The 20,054-nt window shown below is 37.9% G+C and overlaps 1 protein-coding gene across 2 annotated transcripts in view; it reads right to left on the minus strand.

Moving 5' to 3' along the window:
• Nucleotides 1-20,054, minus strand: part of HGSNAT (heparan-alpha-glucosaminide N-acetyltransferase) — a 45,662-nt gene that overhangs the window by 7,912 nt on the left and 17,696 nt on the right. Inside the window, exons 3-13 of one of the 2 annotated variants that reach the window (XM_069075790.1) lie at nt 18,828-18,964; nt 18,489-18,610; nt 17,538-17,607; nt 17,126-17,197; nt 14,214-14,283; nt 13,497-13,606; nt 11,678-11,754; nt 10,743-10,773; nt 9,523-9,683; nt 6,582-6,697; nt 1,014-1,111 (exon numbers count right to left, since the gene is read on the minus strand). In XM_069075790.1, the coding sequence (XP_068931891.1) occupies nt 1,014-1,111; nt 6,582-6,697; nt 9,523-9,683; nt 10,743-10,773; nt 11,678-11,754; nt 13,497-13,606; nt 14,214-14,283; nt 17,126-17,197; nt 17,538-17,607; nt 18,489-18,610; nt 18,828-18,964 (1,064 nt within the window). The remainder of the gene's footprint in view (nt 1-1,013; nt 1,112-6,581; nt 6,698-9,522; nt 9,684-10,742; nt 10,774-11,677; nt 11,755-13,496; nt 13,607-14,213; nt 14,284-17,125; nt 17,198-17,537; nt 17,608-18,488; nt 18,611-18,827; nt 18,965-20,054) is intronic. The other variant, XM_069075789.1, reaches the window with a different exon arrangement.

The raw sequence follows: 20,054 nt of genomic DNA on the forward strand, positions 1-20,054 counted from the left end.
TCAACAATTCAAGGAGCATTTATTAAGCATTTACTGGGTACCAGGCACTGGCGATCCAAATATAAAAACAGAAAGAGAACCAGCCCAGAAAGTACAACATGTCCAAAGATAAGTAAATTCAAATTAACTTAAGGAGGAAAGATAGGGTAAGCGCCAACAACTGAAAGCATAAGGAGAGGCCTCATGAAGGAAGTCTTTGCTATTATTTATATACTGGGGAGGGGTTTTTTTGCTTTTTTGGAGGAGGGAAGGTAGGGCAATTGGGGTTAAGTGACTTGCCCAAGGTCACATGGCTACTTTTTGTGTGTTAAGTGTCTGAGGCTGGATTTGAACTCAGGTCCTCCCGACTCCAGGGCTGGTGCTCTATTCACTGTGCCACCTAGCTGCCCCATTTATTCACTGTTATTATTAAAGTTGACAATTTCCCATTCCAAATGGCAGTTGGGAAACTGCACTGAAACATTTCTCAGAACACACTGCAGACTCCTCTACATTTAGGCCATTTACATGTAGAGAGTTAGAGGAAGAAAGATTCACTTACCAAAAATAGCTCTGATAGAGTAAAATTCATAAGATACATGGAAAAATTGCTTTCGTGGAAGAAATGAAAATAACTAGTATATATATATTGCACTTTAAAGGATGCAAAGTACTTTCCTGGATGCTTTCTCATTTGAGCTGTCTAACAATCCTGAATTTCACTACTACTACTACCACCATCCCACCCAGCAATACTACTACCACCACCACCACCACCACCACCAACACCACCACCAGCATTACCACTAGTAGTATTATTATCATTATTTTTATTATTCTTCCCCTCATCTTGCGGATGAGAAAACTAGGGCTCAAAGAAGTAAGTGATTTGCCTAGGGTCACCCAGCTGGCAAGTATCAGAAGCAGGATAAAACTCAAGTCTTTCCCCCAAGCCCAAGTCCAGGACATACCCACTATGCAGCTCTGCCTCTCCTTTTTAACATCTCCAAAAAGTAAGGCAAGTATTTACTCACGTTGGGCAGCCAGGAACAGGTAACAAGAAGGTCACGCACACCCAAACAGCTTCCAGCATCAGAATGAAAATCCACTGTGGCCAGTATGAGATGATATCCTATAAAGAAGAACAGGGTCTCTGCTATTGTGAATGGCATAAAAGGGAATAGAACTGACTGGAAAAACAAGCTTTGTACAATATTCTAGGCAAACGTCCTACAAATCATGGACTCTTATTTTGGGATGTTGAAGTAAAAGAAGAGATGAATTCCTATGGGTTTTAAGTTGCTTGTTCTCCTATGAAGAATCACAACGAAAATATTAATTAAGAAAAATCAATAATTTCCAAGAACCCTGCAGTGGGCTTTATCTACCAGCCCTCAGTGTTGCTGCTTCTAGCTTCCAGCAAATATAGTTTAAAATTTCCTAAATGAAATTACATAAGTAAATAATGCACTTATAAAACTGTTATAAGCTGTAAAATATTTCGCACCACACCAATAAGTTAAACAATTAAAACGCTTCGATTAAATTCCTACAAAATATCCCTGGCAAAAGGAGATGGGCAGGAGAGGGTGGGAGGGAGCCAGCAAATCCAGAATAAACACCACCATGACTGCTACTTGTGACAATTAACAAACCAGTCCTGGGTGAGATCTATTTCCTATGGGAAAGCTGAATAATCGCTCTCAAAGGCTGGGCTTCACACCCATGATTTCATCAGTGAAGGGAATGTTCAGTGCAGAAATTCCCTCCACTAAAGCAGATTGCAGATGTCAAAAATGTAAAGAGTCTAATTTTTGGGGGGCACTGAGAAGGTTTAATGACTTGTGTCTAAGTCCTGAAGCCAACATCTGTACACTAGACACCACTCCTATGCACTGCCTCTCATGAACTTTATGCAGAGTAACATAATTTCAGTGTAAACTGAGATACTTTCAGCTTTATTCCAAGGTACAATGGTTAAGCAGCTGACAAGTTTATAACAACTCGTATTTATGTAGTTTGCAAAAAGCTCTTTACAAATCTTATTTCATCTTGTCCTAACAACCACCTTGGGAAATAAGTACTATTATTATCTTCATTTTTCAGATAGGGAAGCTGAGGTTAAGGGACCTGCCCAGGGTCACAGAGCTAGGAAGTGTCTGAATTTGGATTTGAACTCAGGGTTTCCTGACTCCAAACCCAGTGTTCTATCCAGCCACCAGCTATCTCAAAATAGATAAAAGAGGAGGAGTGGTAATCGTTAAAAACCAGTATGAAAGCATAAATTGGGACAGAGTGGAGAGAGCCCTGGACTTGGTGCCCTGCCGTGTGGGTCCTAGGCAAATCCCTTACCTTCTCGGCCTTAGTTTCCTCATCCATAAAATGGGGATAAAAATAGAAACTATCTTACAAGACTGTGGTGAAGATCAAATAACTTTTCTAAAGCACTTAGCAAACCTTAAAGTGCTATTATATAAATGCAACTATGTATTATTGTAAATGTTAAAAGATCATCATGGGAAGAACCAAGAAACTGGGATGCAATGTTATATCTGCTAACAAGAATTCACCTACACTGAAGGAGGGGCAGGAAAATATTTTTAAAAAGAATCTTTAAATGCTTGTCACAAGGTAAGCTCTTTATAATATATATATCAGCCCGGTGACTGATGAATTGAGTTCAAATAACAATCAGAGCCCTAAAAAGAGAGCAAATAAATATTCCACCAGAACTGAGATCACAATGGTTTTCTGGAGGGAGAAGGTCTGTCCTAGTAGCTAAATGAAATTTAAACTATTCAAACTACACAGGAAGGGAAACTGAGGAAGCAGGATAATTATTCTGCTCCTTTCCCTTGTCTTTGTTCATCTTTGGGTTGAAGTCACCGAGCAAAAACAAGAAAGGCTGACTCTGTCTGGAGTATGACAAGCTCTTGGCAGAATTTCTCCACCTTTTCATCCTCTGTAGGGGCTACTGCTAGAGGGGCCGTAATTATCCGCAGAGTGGCCATTTTTTTTCTTATGTTCACTGTGAGCACTGTAAAGGAAGATAACCAATCATCTAGTGAAATAATGCTTCCTGCTGCCTCAGGGTGCATGATGAAAGCATCTCTGCCCTTTTCTTTTCTTTTTTTTTTTTTTAAGCAATTGGGGTTAAGTAACTTGCTCAAGGTTACATAGCCAGTCATTTATGGGTGTGGTGTTAAGTATCTGGGCCCAGATTTGATCCCAGGTCATCCCGACACTGGGGACGGTACTCTTACTCACTGAGCCACCTGGCCGCCCCACTGCCCTTTTATTTTCTAGCCTTTCTAAAGAAGACCCATGAGTCACCCTTCCATCTAGAGACCACTTCCTCATGTCTTCTGGTTTCACTTATGCCACGAAAATACGACAATAATAATTATTATTCTTATTATAATAATGATGGTGATTTATATAGCAACATTTACATGGCTTTTTAAAGTTTATAAAACACTTCACAATTATTATCTTATTCGATCCCCAAAATAATCCTGTGAGGTAGGTACCATCTTTTCTCCATTTTACAAATGAGGAAACTGAGGCTGAGAGAAAGGTTAAGTGATGTGCCCACAGTCACATAAGTTTGCTAAGTATGTGAGTAGACATTTGAACACTTATGATTCTGACTCCCAGAGAACAGCTCTATACATTATGCCACCTAGCTAAGCTGATACGATCCAAATACACTAGAAGTATGGCAACCTGTTGGTCACTTAGAGAGGGAAGTCACATATATAGGGGACCAACAGTTAAATTAATGTTTACCTGAAAAACTATATGATTCTTAGCAGGCTCTGTCCCCTTTTCCACCACTCAGCCAATGTCCCTACAGAAAGAGGGCTACACAGGCCTGAGCACCACTTTGGATTTTCCTCTGTTCCTCTCATGGGTTGCCTTGGCCAAAGACTTCATCACCTGGTACCTAACCTGCTGGTGACAAGCCAGCCTCTGCACATAAAACTCACTCCCTGAAGAAGACACAGGAGACCACTCTGACCAAACATTTGCAAAGAGGGAAGTAGAAATACCCACAGGAACACATAGGAAGTACATTAATGACTATGCTTTAAAAGCAGCAGCTCAATCTCTCAGCAGGACTTGAACTAACTTTATATTGTCACTGAAATGTTACAGACACAAGTCCTTTATACCAACAATGAAGGATTCAAAGAGGAACAAAGGTCTGTGCTCCTAGAGACTGAGCTATCAGATTAGGTTGGTGGGGATGAAGAGAGATTATCTAGTGCCTTTGCACCTGAAGAGATATGAAGACACTTTCCCTTATCCTGGGTTTTTAGGGTTGTTTTTTTTTTTGCGGTGAGGGTATAGGACATTGCACATACTATCAGATTTTTTCTATGTTTTATTTGATTTTCTTGAATCTTATTTCTTTTTCCTTTTTTTTAAAAAAAAAAATATATATATATACATATATTTTATATGGGATGGCTGCCTGGGAAGGGGAAAAGGGAAGGGATATAGGGAGAAATACAGGCAATGTAAAAACAAAATATACCAATAAAATAATTTTTAAAAAAACAGGCTACCTAATGACTTAGCTATTCTCAGGAATACAACAATCCAAGACAACTCTGAAGGACTTATGATGAAAGATGTTGTCCATCCCCAAAGACAGAACTGATGGTATCTGAATACAGACTGAAGCATACATTTTTTTTACTTTCTTTTTCTTGAGAGTTTTTTGTCTGTGTTTTCTTTCACAACATGACTATTAGGGATGTGTTTTGCATGATTATATGTGTATAACCTATACTGAATTGCTTGCCTTCTCAATGGGGAGGGGGGAGGAAGGAAGGGAGAGAATTTGGAACTTAAAAAGTTTTTTAAAAGAATGTTAAAAATTGTTTTTACATGTAACTGGGGAAAAATAAAATACTAAAGAAAAGCTAAGAAAAAATAGGTCACCTGAGCAAGAAGTAGGTAGATGATAAGGAGAGATAATAATACCAAGATGGTATCATAGGGCAGGGAGCCTGCACTGCAAATGCCCTTGAAAAGACAGGGCTGCTATATATGACTACAACCACAAAATACTCTTTCTAAAAATAGAGACCTGAATAGTTGGAGAGATATTGACTACTCTTAGGGGGGGATAAACCAATATAATAAAAATTACAATAATACCTAAGTTAATTTATCTATTTAATGCCATACCAATGACTACCATAGGATTACTTTATGGGGATGTTAAACAACAAATTTCAGCTAGAGAGACAAAAGGTCAAAAATATCAAGGAAAAGAATGTAAAAAAAAGAAAAAGGGGGAAGGGGCCCAGCAGTATAAAGCAGTAATTATCAGAACTCTTTAGTACTGGTTAAAAAAATTAGAAATGTCAATCCGTACAGCAGATTAGGAAAACAAACATAGCCTAGGTTTGGATAAACTCCAAGACTTCAGCCTCTAGATCAAAGACTCACTACTGGACACAAAAGGCTGGGAAATCTAGAAAGCAGTTTGGCAGAAATTAGGTTTGGAGCAGACCGACATCTTCCACCATATAACAAGGTTAGTTCCAAATGGGTACATAAGCTAGATATAAAAGGTCATATCACAAACAAGTCAGAAGAGCAAGGCAATGAAATACCAATACAAATAGGATATGGGAAGAGTTCATGATTAAATGCGGGAGAGAAAGGAAAAAAGAACATAAAATAAGCAATTTTTATGACAAAAAATAAAATGAAAGTTATTTGAGAAGCTGTGGGCAAACAAACACATTAAAGACACTGTTGTGTGTCTGTGAATGGTTCTGGACATTCTGGAAAGCAATTTGGAACTCAATCCAAAGTCGCCAAACTGTGCACACCCTTTAAGTCAGTTAAAGCCCTACTAGGCTTATACCCCAAAGAGATCAAAGAATGAGAAAAAGGATCATATGTTTAAAATAAAAATGTGTTGTCACAACTCTTTCTGCAGGGGTAAAGAATTAGAAACTAAGGGGGAAAGATAGGATTCTCAACAAATGCAAAATGGCTGAACAAATTTTGGTATATGTATAAAATGCAATGTTATTTCACCTTAAAAATTACCCAAAAAAGATGGTTTCAGAGAAATTTTGGAAGGCTTTTGTGAAATTATGCAGAGTAAAAAGAACAGAGACAGAACAATTTATATGATAACAACAGAGTAAAGACAAACAACCCTGAAAGACTTAAGAATTCTGATCAACAAAATGGCGAACCACGAATCAAGGGGACCAACCATAAAACATGGTACACAATTTCTGGACATGGTCAATATAGGGTTTGTTCTGCTTGACTATTCATATCTGATTTATTTTTTTAAAAGGGAGGGTATTAGTTTTCTTTCTCTGAATCTGAGCAAAGGAATTTGGTAGAATTAAATTTAATATTTATTTAAATTATTAATTGAATTTAATATTTAAAGAAAAAGCAAAATTTGCAATTTCATGTCCGGTCCTTTATCTTCTGTTCTACTTTATATCTGGACATGATCGTTTTATTTGGTGGTATTTAGGTTAAGAATTTTAGAAAATTTTTTTAAAAGACATAACTGAATCCCAAAGTATTTATTTTTTCAAACTCAAGAGTCTCACCATAGTACTGTTTTCAGGCACGGCTCTGGCAAAGAGAAGCTCCAAGACTGCAACCACAAGGTAGGTCAATCCCAGCCGCTGAAGCACTCCAGGGATGCGCAGCTTATCCCAGGACACTGAGGAAATGTAAATCAGAGTGTTAGCCAACATATTTCATTTCACAGAAGAACCATAATCATTTTTTCTGCAAAAGAAAGCCTACAGAGGCTATATATGAAAAGATCTTAAGAAGCATCTGGAGTTGGACGCACAGTGCATCTTCTGGACTCTGGTCACTTCCATTGGGATGTCCCATTGTTACCTCAAATGCAGAGCTCTGTGAATGATCCCTTCATTATTTAACAGAGGTATTCAAGACCCTTCATAATCTACTTCAGCTCTCCTAGCCTTTTCTTCCACCTAGCATCTCCTTAAATGAAACCACTGCTACAAGGAAGTTCGTCTGCTTTCCCTTAAACACCCTATCCTCTCTCCCTGGCATACACTCCACTCCTAGACAGAGAGTTGTGGAACCATAATCATATCAACACTGCAGCTGCTAGTAGAAAGGATGGGTCAGCTTACTCTCTCGTGGCTCCAATCACCATCTCTGTTAATTCTCAAAACCAAAATACTCCCCGAAATGTGCTGTCCCTTCCTGTTGGGATGGAAGCTCCCTGAGGACAGGCATTTCTATATAATAACAGAAGCAATCCTACTTGTTCCTCCCCAGTGCTTAGTACACTGTCTGGCACACAGAATGTGTTTAGTTTTTTTTTCTTTTATTCATTCTGACTCAAATCCCAGGCTCTCTGTAAAGTCTTAACTAGCCATGCAGAAATGACACAACCTTGTGTGGTTGTGACTCACGTGAGTGTCTTATTTCCCCAACTTGATTTCAAGCACTAGCAGATAACAACAGCACACAATGCTTATTTTTGTCTTCTACAACCCTTAGCAGCATATTCTTGTACATTAAAGCAAATGATCAATGAACACTTGCTGAATCAGGCTCATAGGTGGAACTAGAAAGAAACTCACAGGTCTTTTCACCCCAGCCCCTCATTTTAAACACGAGAAGACCAAGATGCGAAGAATTAAAACAACTTCAGAAGTAACAAAGTCTGTATTTGAACCTAGGTCCTGGATTCCAAATTTACACTCTTTTCAATGCATCATGCTGTATCCATTGAATGAAATTTTAAATGCATAAAAAAAGAATTAAAAATCTAATGCCTAACCAGCACTCCACAAAAAACCAAAAACCAAAACCCCCAACAGCTAGCTCCTCCTCCTCACTTTCTGATTTCTGTTCATGCACCACCATTCTCTTAGTCACCATTCTGGAACCTTTGGTCAGCTTTGACACCTGCCTCCCTCTCACCAACTGCTACCCAAATTCAATCTAATCACCCAGTCTTATGTATTGTTCTTTTACTAAGTTTCTCAAATCAGTCCTTTCTATTTTCATACCCATTGGGACTCCTCCTAATTAAAGCCTTTATTCACTTCACACTTAGACTATTACAACAACTTTGAGGATTCTCTGCCTCCAGTCTCCACACTATCCCATCTATCCTCCACACCACGGCCACATTAATTTCTTCAGTAATGCTGTTTTTCTACTTGAGACCTAAGGAATGGAAGCCAAACTCCTCAGCCTGAATCCAAGGCATTCACAAAGTTTTGTCTCCGTGTGGTCCCACTTTACTTCCCACCATCGCCCCATCTGAACCCAGCACCAGCCAGACCTGTCCATTTGCTGACCCCTGACTTCACACCTCTTTGTTCATACCATCTACTCTACTAGAAAAGCCTTCCCCTATCTGTTTCTTGGGTCTTATCTCCATAGATAAGACTGTACAGTGAATCTTACACTTCTTTGTTCCCCATCAGTAACAAGCCCAGTGCCTGTTTGTTGAGATTGAGAGATTATGTCTCTCCCATCCTTCCTTCAGGCTCCATGCCCCAGTGATAAATAATAGCATTAAATTGGATCAAAAGACACGATTGCTTAAGGGTATCTCAACCACCATACGGGAAATGAGGATGAATTCACATTGTTTAGTCACATCCAACTCTGTGACCCCATTTGGAGTCTTCTCAGCAAAGATACTTAGAGTGGTTTGCCATTTCCTTCTCCAGCTCATTTTACAGGTGAGGAAATTGGGGCAAACAGGGTTAAATGACTTGCCCAGGGTCACACAGCTAGTGCCTGAAGCTGGATTTGAGCTCAGGTCTTCCTGGACCCAGGCCCTGTGTTCTATCCACTGCACCACCTAGCTGAATTCACAGGCCAGCTACAAAAAACCCTCAGTATGAAAATTACTGAAACAAAGGTGTCGATGGGGTTTACAATGGAAAGAACAGCAAAGAGTGACAAGAGTACCTTGCATGGACCTATTGATGCACATATTGTCTCTTCCATTGGAACATAAGCTCCTTGAGGGCAGGGACTGTTTCACTGTTGTCTCTGTATCTCTACACTTAGTGATTTACTGTCTCTTTCTCTCTGAATTTTATTGGTGTGTGTGTGTGTGCACATGCATGTATATACACATACACACTTATATATTTATGTATATACTTGTGTGTAAACATGCATATATTTGTATAGACACACATATACGTATATGTGTGTGTCTACATATATGTGTAGAAATGTTGGATCTAGATGTGTGACCCCACATGGTCCCCTAATCTCTCTGTATTTCAGTCATAAAATGAAGAGTTTTAACTTGACACTTCATTTCCATCTCTCTGATTTCCCATAACTATCCAGAAAAGCACCTTTTCCCAAAATGAAACTTATACTGAGAGGTAAATGCATTCCTATTAATTCACTCCTCATTATGCTGATATATTTGAAATTAATTTAGTATCTTCTCTTTACATGATACTATTTAATTTCCATCTTCCAACTTGCATTCAGTTTTTTAAGAGAGATGAAACAATTACTCACAGGGTCCAAGGCAGTAATTAGGATTCACAATCAGGATTCCCATCACGCAGAGCAGAAGACTCCTCCACAGGATTTTCCCCAGCAGTTTCCATTTGGAACATCCTCGTCGCAGCATGGAGCTCAGGGAGAGGGCAATGGAAGAGCCCATGATAAACACAAACCTGAAAAAAAAAAAAGACCTGGTTAACAAGAGGTGACAGAGGTGGGGCCGCTATTGGGGCAGTTTTTTGTTCCTGGAAAGGGTGTCTTCAAGTTCTGCTATAAAAGTACATTTGTGAGGACTGCCAGAAATCCCCAAGGACTGACAATTTGAGCAGTCTGGAAATAGAAAATGAAGTCACTGGAATCCAAATAATTTGCCCTTAAACTCTCTGAAGGAGAAACTGAAACCTTTCCAGTTTTTTGTATTCTCACCTTTGACAAATCCACCCTCGGCTCCTGAACCAAGAAAAGGGGAGTTGATTGTTCCTCTCTAACCACAAGGTAAAGTGGATATCTAAAACTTGGATCGATACAATGAGCTATCATGACTCCAGAGAACTAAAAAGGAAACAACTACACGTTTCCTAATAGAAAAGTTATGGACTCAAGATGCAGAATGAGAACTATATTCTTGGACACGGCTAATGAGGGGATTTGTTTTACTTGACTATGGATATTTGTTATAACGGTTTAGTTTTTCTCTTGTCTTTTCCCAAAGGGAAAGTGAAGTGGAAGGGAGAGAAAATAAATGCTTGCTTATTTTTTTAAATGAAATTTTTAAAAGATATCTAAACCACATCTTCTTCTCTAATTAAACTTCCTTGATACTTCAAACAAACAAAACCCAGAAAGCTAACTGAACTTATTAGAGGTTCTTGACCAAGGTGTTACTTTCCTTGGCTTCCCTTTGGCTTCTTTCCTGAGGTCAACAATGTCCTGATCAATAAGTGGGAAAATGAGCCCTAAATACAGGAATGATTCATTTCTTTGTGTAGCAACTCAGACAGAATTACAAATAAAAACCTTAACAAATATACACTAGAGTTTTGTAATAATTAATGTATTCTCCTCTAACATAGAATCTGATATCACACAAGTTCTAGGAGCAAAAAGCCTATGCCACAAACCTCAACGATGGCCTTAGAACAAAGCTCTGATATAACTTGGATGGAAATGTTCTTGGAACTGTGATTAAGACATTAGAGCAGATGAAGGGAAAAAAATCACTGCCAACTTACCATGGAAACACAAGGTCTGCCACAGTCAAACCTGGAGAACAATATAACAAGCGTAAGGAAAAGGGGCTCTGGAATGGGCATTCTTTCTGATTCTGAAGATGGGTGTAGAGTCTTTTTACCATCTGGGAATCAGTTTATTCATCAGTAAAGGAAAGGTGTCAGGCCAAATGACCAACTGGTCCTTCCCCACTCTGAATCTATGACCATGACCCATATGGTACTATGCAAACACACAAACCCTGAGAGAAATGTGGAAGCTTCGTTCGACATTTTTTGAAGAAAATTCTACTGAAAAAAATAGTGTTTGTTCTCTTTATGCTCTATGAAGTCAATGAATCAAAATCATTTATCGTGAGCATTTACTGTGAAAAAGCACTGATCCAGAAACAAGGAATTAGAGCACTGAAAGAGAAGAATACCATTTTAAAGCAGTGTCCTCAGGGCTAGTTCTAACCTGTTTTTCAATGAACTCCTAAGCCAGGTTTCACAAGAATTATTCAGGGTCACATTAAAAAGTCCCCAGCACCCCCAATAAAGGAGGCAATTTGGCAGTTAAGATGCTGGTAAGATACAATACTCAAAAGCAAAAGGCTTGTGACAAAGGCAAACACAGAACATGGCAAAGACAACAGAGGGTCAAATTCTTGTCATTTTACTACAGAGCCTCAGGAAGCATTTTACAAAGAAACACCTCCAAAAGTTATTAGCTGTTATTGTTGGACCTTGTTTACAGGCCCATGGGATGCTAGATGAGGCATAAAGTCTCAGGAAGTAACTGACTTCAATGGACCAACCATCTGTAAGATAAACAATATGGTGACAGAAGGCCACAACCTTTGCTTCCATGGCCTTCAAGGTGGGACAGAAGACTTCATTCTTCATGTTTCTCAAAAGCTGACTGAAATAGGCCCAATCAACTTTAACAAATACTTTACCATTCCAGCTCTCATGTTTGAAGAACCAGTATTTTCCTCCTCCATAATTAACAAAAATCATGATGATGAGAGCAATCCTAAAAGAACCAAGAAAGCACAAAGAATGCAGAGTCCATATATCAAGATAGTATGGAAGAGTTAACAACACGTAAACATTTTGTACCTGCAAAGAGAAGCTTTATGTTAACAATTCCCCACCACCCCAGCATCATGATGCTTGGCATAGAGTAGGCCCTTGTTGGCTGAATAACCGACTTAATACAACTGACTTAATACAAGATAAGTTTTAAGGGTAAGAAGTTATATGGCCTGACAATTTCTACCAATTAGAATAAGCCATTCCAAGGTCTTCTTTTACCCATATTACTTAAGACCTGTAATGAATTAGGGGGAACTTAGAATGATGTTAAGCTATATAATTAGGAAAAGGGTATGGCACTTCTGAGGATGAAAGCTTGTTAATTAGACTTTGGTGTGTTCTGGAGAGACATTCTCAAGAATTCTTAGCGCATAACTCACTTTTACTATGAAGTTATACGTACCCCTATGGCAAGTCTCTTTCCTTCCCCAAACAGTCTATTAATTGAAAGATGATGAAGCAGAAGGGAAAAAGGAGATGGAAATAATAGGGGACAACAAATGAAGCATCTGATTGTCTTGAAAGATGCTGGATTTTAATTTTAAAACAAAAACACTGTATTAATTATATATAACGCAAAGCACCAGACCAGGCACTAGGGATACGGAATTTTGTTGTTGTTTGGTTGTTTCAGTCATATCTGACAGTTCATAACCTCATCTAGGGTTTTCTTGGCAGATACTGAAGCAGTTTGCCATGTCCTTCTCCATCTTATTTTACAGATGAAGAAACTGAGGTTAACAGGTGGAAATGACTTGTCCAGGGTCACAAAGATAATAAGTGTCTGAGACCAGATCTGAACTCAAGAAGATGAGTCTTCCTGACTCCAGGCCCAGCTGCTCTATCCACCGCTCCTCCTAAATGCCTATCTAGAATTGTGGTGGAAGAAGGGATAATACAAGAACACAAACAACTGCAACATTCATTGGACTGTGGCAAATATAAAAGAGAGAATCCAAGTATAGGAGGCAGCATCCGAGCTGGGTCTTCAAGGATAGATAAGATTTGATAGGTTAAAATGACAAAGAACGACAGGTATAGGGGAGGGTACAAGGATCCAAGGCATGGAGACCAAGTCTTGAGTACCATTCTCCCGGAAAAGATTAAGAAATATGGGCTAGATAATCATGGTTAGGGAGATTCAAGAGTCACTAATAGGGGCAGCTAGGTGGCGCAGTGAATAGAGCACCGGCCCTGGAGTCAGGAGGACCTGGGCTCATATCTGACCTCAGACACTTAACACAAAAACTAGCCGTGTGACCTTGGGCAAGTCACTTAACCCCAAACACCCTCCAAAAAGCAAAAAAAAAAAAAAGAGTGACTAAGAGCTAGATGTCAGAATGGAAGGAAGTTTCCAGTGGAATGCCCCAGGGATCTGTGCTTTTAATATTTTGGTCTGTTACTTGAATAAAAGTATAAGAGGCAGCTCATTAAATTTGGCAGGGACATAAAACTGGGAGGGTGAGGGTGAGGAGGAGAAGAGGGCAGTAGAGAGGAAGAAAGGGCTAAATTTAGGAAGCATGTAACCCACAAGGTGATAGCTGAAGCAAAACCCCAAGTTAAAGCCACTAATCACATCAGACCTAAATACCTTCCATTGCACCCACGAGTTACTAAAGGTTACAAGATTCTGTTTATGAGGATAATGAGGAATAAGGTTCTAAGGGAATGTCCACTTACCCTCTGAATGTGTCTAGAGAGCGAAGGCGATGCACTGGAGGGGTCAGCCTCCATGCCTCGACCTGCAGGTCACTACTATAAGACTCTGCTCTGGTTGGAGAGCCCAGCTCCTTCAGAAAGAAAAGAAAATAGAAAATGTGTTTGTTGCTTGATCTCTGGACTCGGTTTCTAACTTCACTTGATTTTTTGGTGCTTTTCATAAGCTTGTTCATGGGCCATATTAAAGACATGGCCACATAGATAGAACTGGTCTGAAATAAGTTCATTTAATGCCAGCCGACACATTGCAAAGGGAGCTGAAAAGAGCACGTCAGGACAAGAAGTGAAGGCAGACATATTCAGAGCATCCTTCAAGGGTCTGTTATCTGATTAATACGAATGCCCCCTCCACAATCTCTAATTGTCTTCAAGTTGCTACAGTCAAAAAAGCTCCTGAGTGTATTAAGTCTGGTTCTCAGCTGACAAATACATTGCCTGTTACAGGTCCTGGACTTAATACTGTCCCCTCTGATTACATGAATTTTGAGAACACAGGCTGACTTCTAATCAATGAGGAGGCATTAAAGTGGGACTTTGGTGGAGGTTAGGCAACCATGCCACAAATATGGATAAGAATTACTAAAGTCAAAGCAATAATTATTGTATTTGAGGGGAAAAAATTCCTAAATCTTGTAGAAGACAGAAAAGACTCTAAATTTGTGCATCCTAGTTACTCACAGAATTAATGAGACGATCAGTTTCTCTGGGATTCATTTTTTTGTACAGCCAATTCCGAACAGGATCAAGTCTGTAAGTAAATGAACATTCCCTGTTAGCATACTCCACATTCCTTAAAATGATACCCCCTTGTTAAATTAATTCATATTAAGACATAAACAAGGCAGAGTTTGAAATTATTTACAATTTTGCTTTAAAATGAGGCAAGAAGAAATCTTTCATAAATGTACATGACTTTATCTTAAAAAAAAAGAAATTCGTGCTTCCCATAAGCATTCATGTTTTATACAAATTTTGTTGACATTTCTGTTGCTTAGACAACATAAGATCTTCAAATATGCTTTCTTTCACAAATCATCTCCCCACTTCTATTTAACTCATCAGCTTATGAAAAAGAGTTAAACAGACCTTAATGAATAATTAAAAGACGTTAATAAAATGACTCTGAGGTTCCATCTTACAACCATCAGATGTACAAAGATGACAAAAAATGAAAATGGTAAATATTGGAGGTGCTATGGGAGGAAAGGCACAGTAATGCACAAACTGTGAATTGGTTCAACCATTCTGGAAATAAATTTGGAACTATGCCCCCCAAAGGTTACTGAAATATGCATGTCCCTTTAAACACATATGCCCTGAGAGGTCAAAGACAGAAAGAAATGACTCACACACACAATACTAATAGTAGCCACAAAGAACTGGAAACTAAATGTATGCCCAACACTTGAAGAATGGCTGAGAAAATTATGGTAGAAGTGTAATGGAATATTATTAAAATGTAAGAAATAAATAAAAACGATAGATTTAGAGAAATCTGAAATTTATATAAAGAAATGGTATAAAAGTACAAAATGAGACTGTGGCCAATGTGTCAATCTGTTTTGATTGACCACATTAATTATAAAGGAAGGCTTTCATTCGGGGATTGAGAAGTTAGAAGGTGGAAGGAGGGAGTGTTAGTGGTTTGTGATAGTAGTACAAAAAAAGGAACAGAAATAAAAGTCAATGAAACATTCAAAAACCACAAAAGGGAGCAGAATGGAGGTCAGAAGGGTACAAAGAAAAGTAGGGCAGCTTTGTTACTCTCATCAAATTTAATACACACTTAAAAACTGTAGCTGAAGTTCAGTCTCAAATACAATCTTTTTCTCTTTGAATACTAAAACATTCATGTCGGTCAATATTTGTCAAGCTCATAATAAAAAAGAAAACTTTAATTTTAAAAAGGGGGAAGTTAGGATGTTAAAACAATTTGTCTGATTCTCCCTTACACATAGGGAAACACCCATTCCCCAAAAATAAATGGTCACAGGAAGAAGAGAGAAAGAGGAGTTGGTGATTCCTTGCTGAGAGGAATCAAGGCTACTATGGGTCTACTTGATAACAACAGTAGAGAAATCTGATATCATTCCAAGCCATACATCCAAGACCCAACAGAGAATCTCCCAAGACCTGTCAAAACTGATAACTACTAACTACTTCTGTGATTTGCTTCTGGTCCTTTCCTTGATTCTATTTGAGAGTCAAAACATAAAAGAACTAGATGATAAAAAAAAAGCCAAATTTCCACTAAGAAATTATGGAAGAGGGAGTCTTTATACTATTACCTACTCACAAATCACAAAACCAAATTACTGTTCAAAGACAAGATCATTCCCACAAAGAGATAAGATCATAGGGTCAAAGGACTCAGAATGGTAGATACCTTCAAGGTCATCTAGTCCAAGCATCTCATTTTCCCATGAAAAAAATTAAGTCTAGGGATGTTAAGTGATTTGCCAAAAGTCATATGGTTATTAAGTGACTGCTTTAGGATTTGAACCAAGGCCCTCAGACTCCAACTCCAGCACTCTCTCTATCACACAATATTGCCTTATACTTGCAGTAAACCTTCTCTTGGTCAGCTATCACTCTAAAAAGCATCATTCACACTAAAGGTTACATATAATGGGTATGAGAGCTAACCTTCCCTGATGTATGTCCATTAAAAGGCATATTGGAAAAGCAGACTTTATCTTGAAGGGAAGAATATAATGCTATAATGCTAGGATTTCCTTATAATTTTTTTCTGGATTTCTCCTTTGACTCTTTTGGGTCACATTTAATTGCATATGCACCAAATGCAATATGAAAAAATATGAACTTAGTGATAATAACATTGCATCTGTATTGTACCTTTTGGCCACAAACCAATTTTCATACATTGAAACAAAACATTATATAGGATATGATTTTTGCATTACAAAACACCTACAACTTTTTAAAATAACAAATCCCAAGTGTGTTTGATATGTAAGAATGTAATTTACCAAAAAGTTTCCATAAGCTCTATCTACTGTATAGAATGGAGCTATAGCCGTATTGATTTTTTGGTTACCACCTCTTCAGTTTTTCTCATTTTCTCATATTCCTCCATGAAATCATTTAAAGAGTATTATTCTTCTACATTATGCAGGACAGGAATTATAATTTGTTCTTCTTTATGACATTCCTAGACTATCTGACATTCTAATGGATTTAAAGGCTTCAGTTCAACCGAGAGTCACTAGATTTCTGTTACACCAAATCTGGTCTCCTGTTCTGACAAGAGGTCAATACTGACCTTGTGAGACAAAAATTCTATTTGGAATTTAGGCAAAATAAGCTTCTTTTCAACTTGGAAGAAACAGTGCTTGTTAAAATTCCAAGCAAAATCTCTAAAGTTTTGAAATAGTCCTCTTTCTCTTTCCCTTCCCTTCTCATTTTTTCTCAAAACCACTCCTCTTACTCTCACCCCTTCTCAAGATCTTTTTACTCCCTCCTAGAAACCCAACCCATCTTAATACAAAGTCAAAATCACTATCCACAAAGTACTAAATAGTAAACTTCCTATTCTAACACTAACTAGGAAAGAGCCAAGAATAACGTACTGAGATATAGAAGATCCAGTCTCTTTTCCCAGCTGTGGAATGGTGGCAGCAGGGAAGATGTGGGTGGGAAAGCTTAGTAACAGAGAAGAAAGATGAAGTGTTTAAGTTTTTTTGTTTTTTTCAAGCCTGGGAGCCACCTCCTAAAATTCCCAGAGACTACTATAGCTCTGTACAAAGTATAATGCCTTCTGTTAGGAAATAACTGTTTGAGTTTGGGATATTGAGTTTTTTGTTGTTGTTGGAGAGTTGGGGTTTGGTTGGGGTTTTTTGCTATTTTGAGGGAAAGGTGCCATATGGTAGAACAGAAGGCTTATAAAGGAGTGAAAATAAACCTTTATAAATATACAAAATATGCCATGACCCACTTCCTCCAATTCTCTGCTTTATCCCACCCCCAACAATTTCTACTTACTTCACAACAAAATTTCCTACGGACGAGGAAATGAGGATTGCTATATAAATAAGGAATGCAATGTAGATAGCTGTATGAAGAAAAAGAAGAATATCATTACAAATAATGTCAACATTATAAAGAGTGACATCATTGTAATCCACAAAATCACTTTTTACAAGAGGCATAAAGCATTGCTGGAAAAACCATGAGATAAAATATTACTGGGGGGAGAACCCCATATTTCTCTGCTAAATTTCCTACAAGGAATGGAAAAAAACAAAGGACAACAACAGGCTGAAATCTACTTATTAATGCCTCATAACTCCATAGTTTACTCACCTGAAATGCAGCTGAACTAAGAAATATGTTTGGATGACAAATTCTATCTCCAGAATTGTCAGAGAATGAAAGATTCTGGGAAGCTTCTTTGTCCTAATCCTAAAGCAAGGTAAGGTTTATCTTTGGTCCAATGCTCCAATTTTGAAATTTCTGTCCTTGACTTTTTTGGTCTATTCGTGTCTAAGCTTGGTAACTAATACTCATCCACTCATTTTTCACTAAAAATCTGATATAACCAAAAAACCTTAATAACAATAGCTGACATTCATGGAGTGTTTTAAAATTTTCAAAGCACTTTACCTATATCATCCCCTTTGATGCTCACAACCATGGCATAAGTGATATTACCATCCCTAGTTTGCAAACGAGGAAACTGAGGCTCAGAGGTATTAAGTCATTTGCCAGGGTAACAGAGCTAATAAATATCTGAGGGAAGAGTCGATCCTTACTTGCTCCAAGTTCAATACTCTATCCACCATGTTATGTTGTGTCTAATGCTCTGAGATGAGTTCTACAGTTCAAATTTTAAATTATCCAAAAAATATTGTGTATTACTACTCTTTCCAAGCAACATGCCAAAACTGAAAACATTTTCAGGCTAGGTTAAATAATCAACAAATGGGTACATACGAAGGTTGCTGTTGACTGGATTTTCATTAACGACCATGTCACAGGACATCTGGTTGATACTACCATAGTGAGGTTTTACCCAGAGAGAATAGTTTCCAAATTCTCCAAAAATATAATGAATCCTGCAAAGAATTAGAAAAAATAATGACAATTAAAAAAAAGAAAGGTTAGAAACTGAGTTGGAATTTGACAAATATGTTCACTGCAGAGGGTTATGACTGCTGGAGACCAAGAACAATATGGAGATGCGTTTGAAAGTGAAGGAAAAAGTATGACGAGAGTGGAGAGAAAATGTAGATTTTTTTTTTTAGATAGGTCAACATCAAAGGAGGTACAGACCGGCAAATCTCTTTCTTTTCCAAGGTATCATTTAGAAGCAGGGTGACAGGGTGCTGAGAGCTCACTGCAACAGCTGCAATGCTAGGGTGTCCAGGTTTTGGACTCACTGGAACGGACACCAGAAACTGATACAAGCACTATAAAAATAGAAGCACAAGAAGGAAGGGAGTTGGGGATTTTTAAAGTCTGCTGGCTTTTTAAAAAATAAGTTTTTATTGATGTCTTCTTATATCAGTTATCTCATGTATCCCTCCTTCTCCCCCGCCCAGAGTAGGCATCCCATGTGACAAATAGTATTTTTTAGAGAGGAAAAAAAAAACCAGCTCAAATGATCAATACACTGAAACTGTCTAACAGGTACAATGTGCATAATGCCTGAAAAGGGGTAGGTTGGAGGGTATCATCTCCTTTTTCTTCATTCAAGTCTGGCTGGATCTTTAAAATTTTGCTGCATTCACTTTGAAATTTCTGTCCTGTCGTTCTTTCAATTACATTGTAATTAATGTGCATGTTGTTTTCTTGGTTCTGCTTACTCTGCATCAGTTCATAGAGACCTTTCCATGCTTCTCTGTATTCATCCCACACACCATTTCTTCAGTAATACTCCATTACATTTATGTACCACAATTTGTTTAGTCATTCCCTAATTGATGGGCATCTACTTTGTTTTCAATTCTTAATTATCACAAAAGGTGATGCTATAAATATTTTGCAATGTATAGAGTTTCTACTTATTGATGGCTTCCCTGGGTATGAGCCCAGTAATGGAGTCTCTGACTCAAAGGATATGGATATTTTATTCACTTTATTTGCATAATTCCAAATTGCTTTTCAAAACAATCGTACTATTTCACAGATCCATCAACAATGTATTATGTGTCTATCACAAATCCTTCCAATGTTGACTACTGACAATTTTTGCCAGTTTTCAAGGTGTACAGTGAAGCCTCAGGGTTGTTTTGATTTGTATTTCTCTTATTATTTAATTGATTTGGAACATTAATTCATGTAGCTTTGAATACTTTGCAGTTCTTCTGAAAAATGTTTCTTTATACCTTTTGATTACATATATGTTTATGTGTATATATATATATTCATATATAAATATATGACTTTCTCTATTTCTCTTTCTCTCTCTCTCGACTTTAACACCAAACTAAAAAAACCCTGACTTGAATTTCATCCACTGTGTCTTATTTTCATCTAAGTGTTTACAACGAAGACACT

The sequence above is a fragment of the Petaurus breviceps genome, unplaced genomic scaffold, assembly GCF_028583685.1.
Source record: "Petaurus breviceps papuanus isolate PSGF00001 unplaced genomic scaffold, PetGlider_PUasm1.0 90919, whole genome shotgun sequence".
NCBI classification, from domain to species: domain Eukaryota; kingdom Metazoa; phylum Chordata; class Mammalia; order Diprotodontia; family Petauridae; genus Petaurus; species Petaurus breviceps.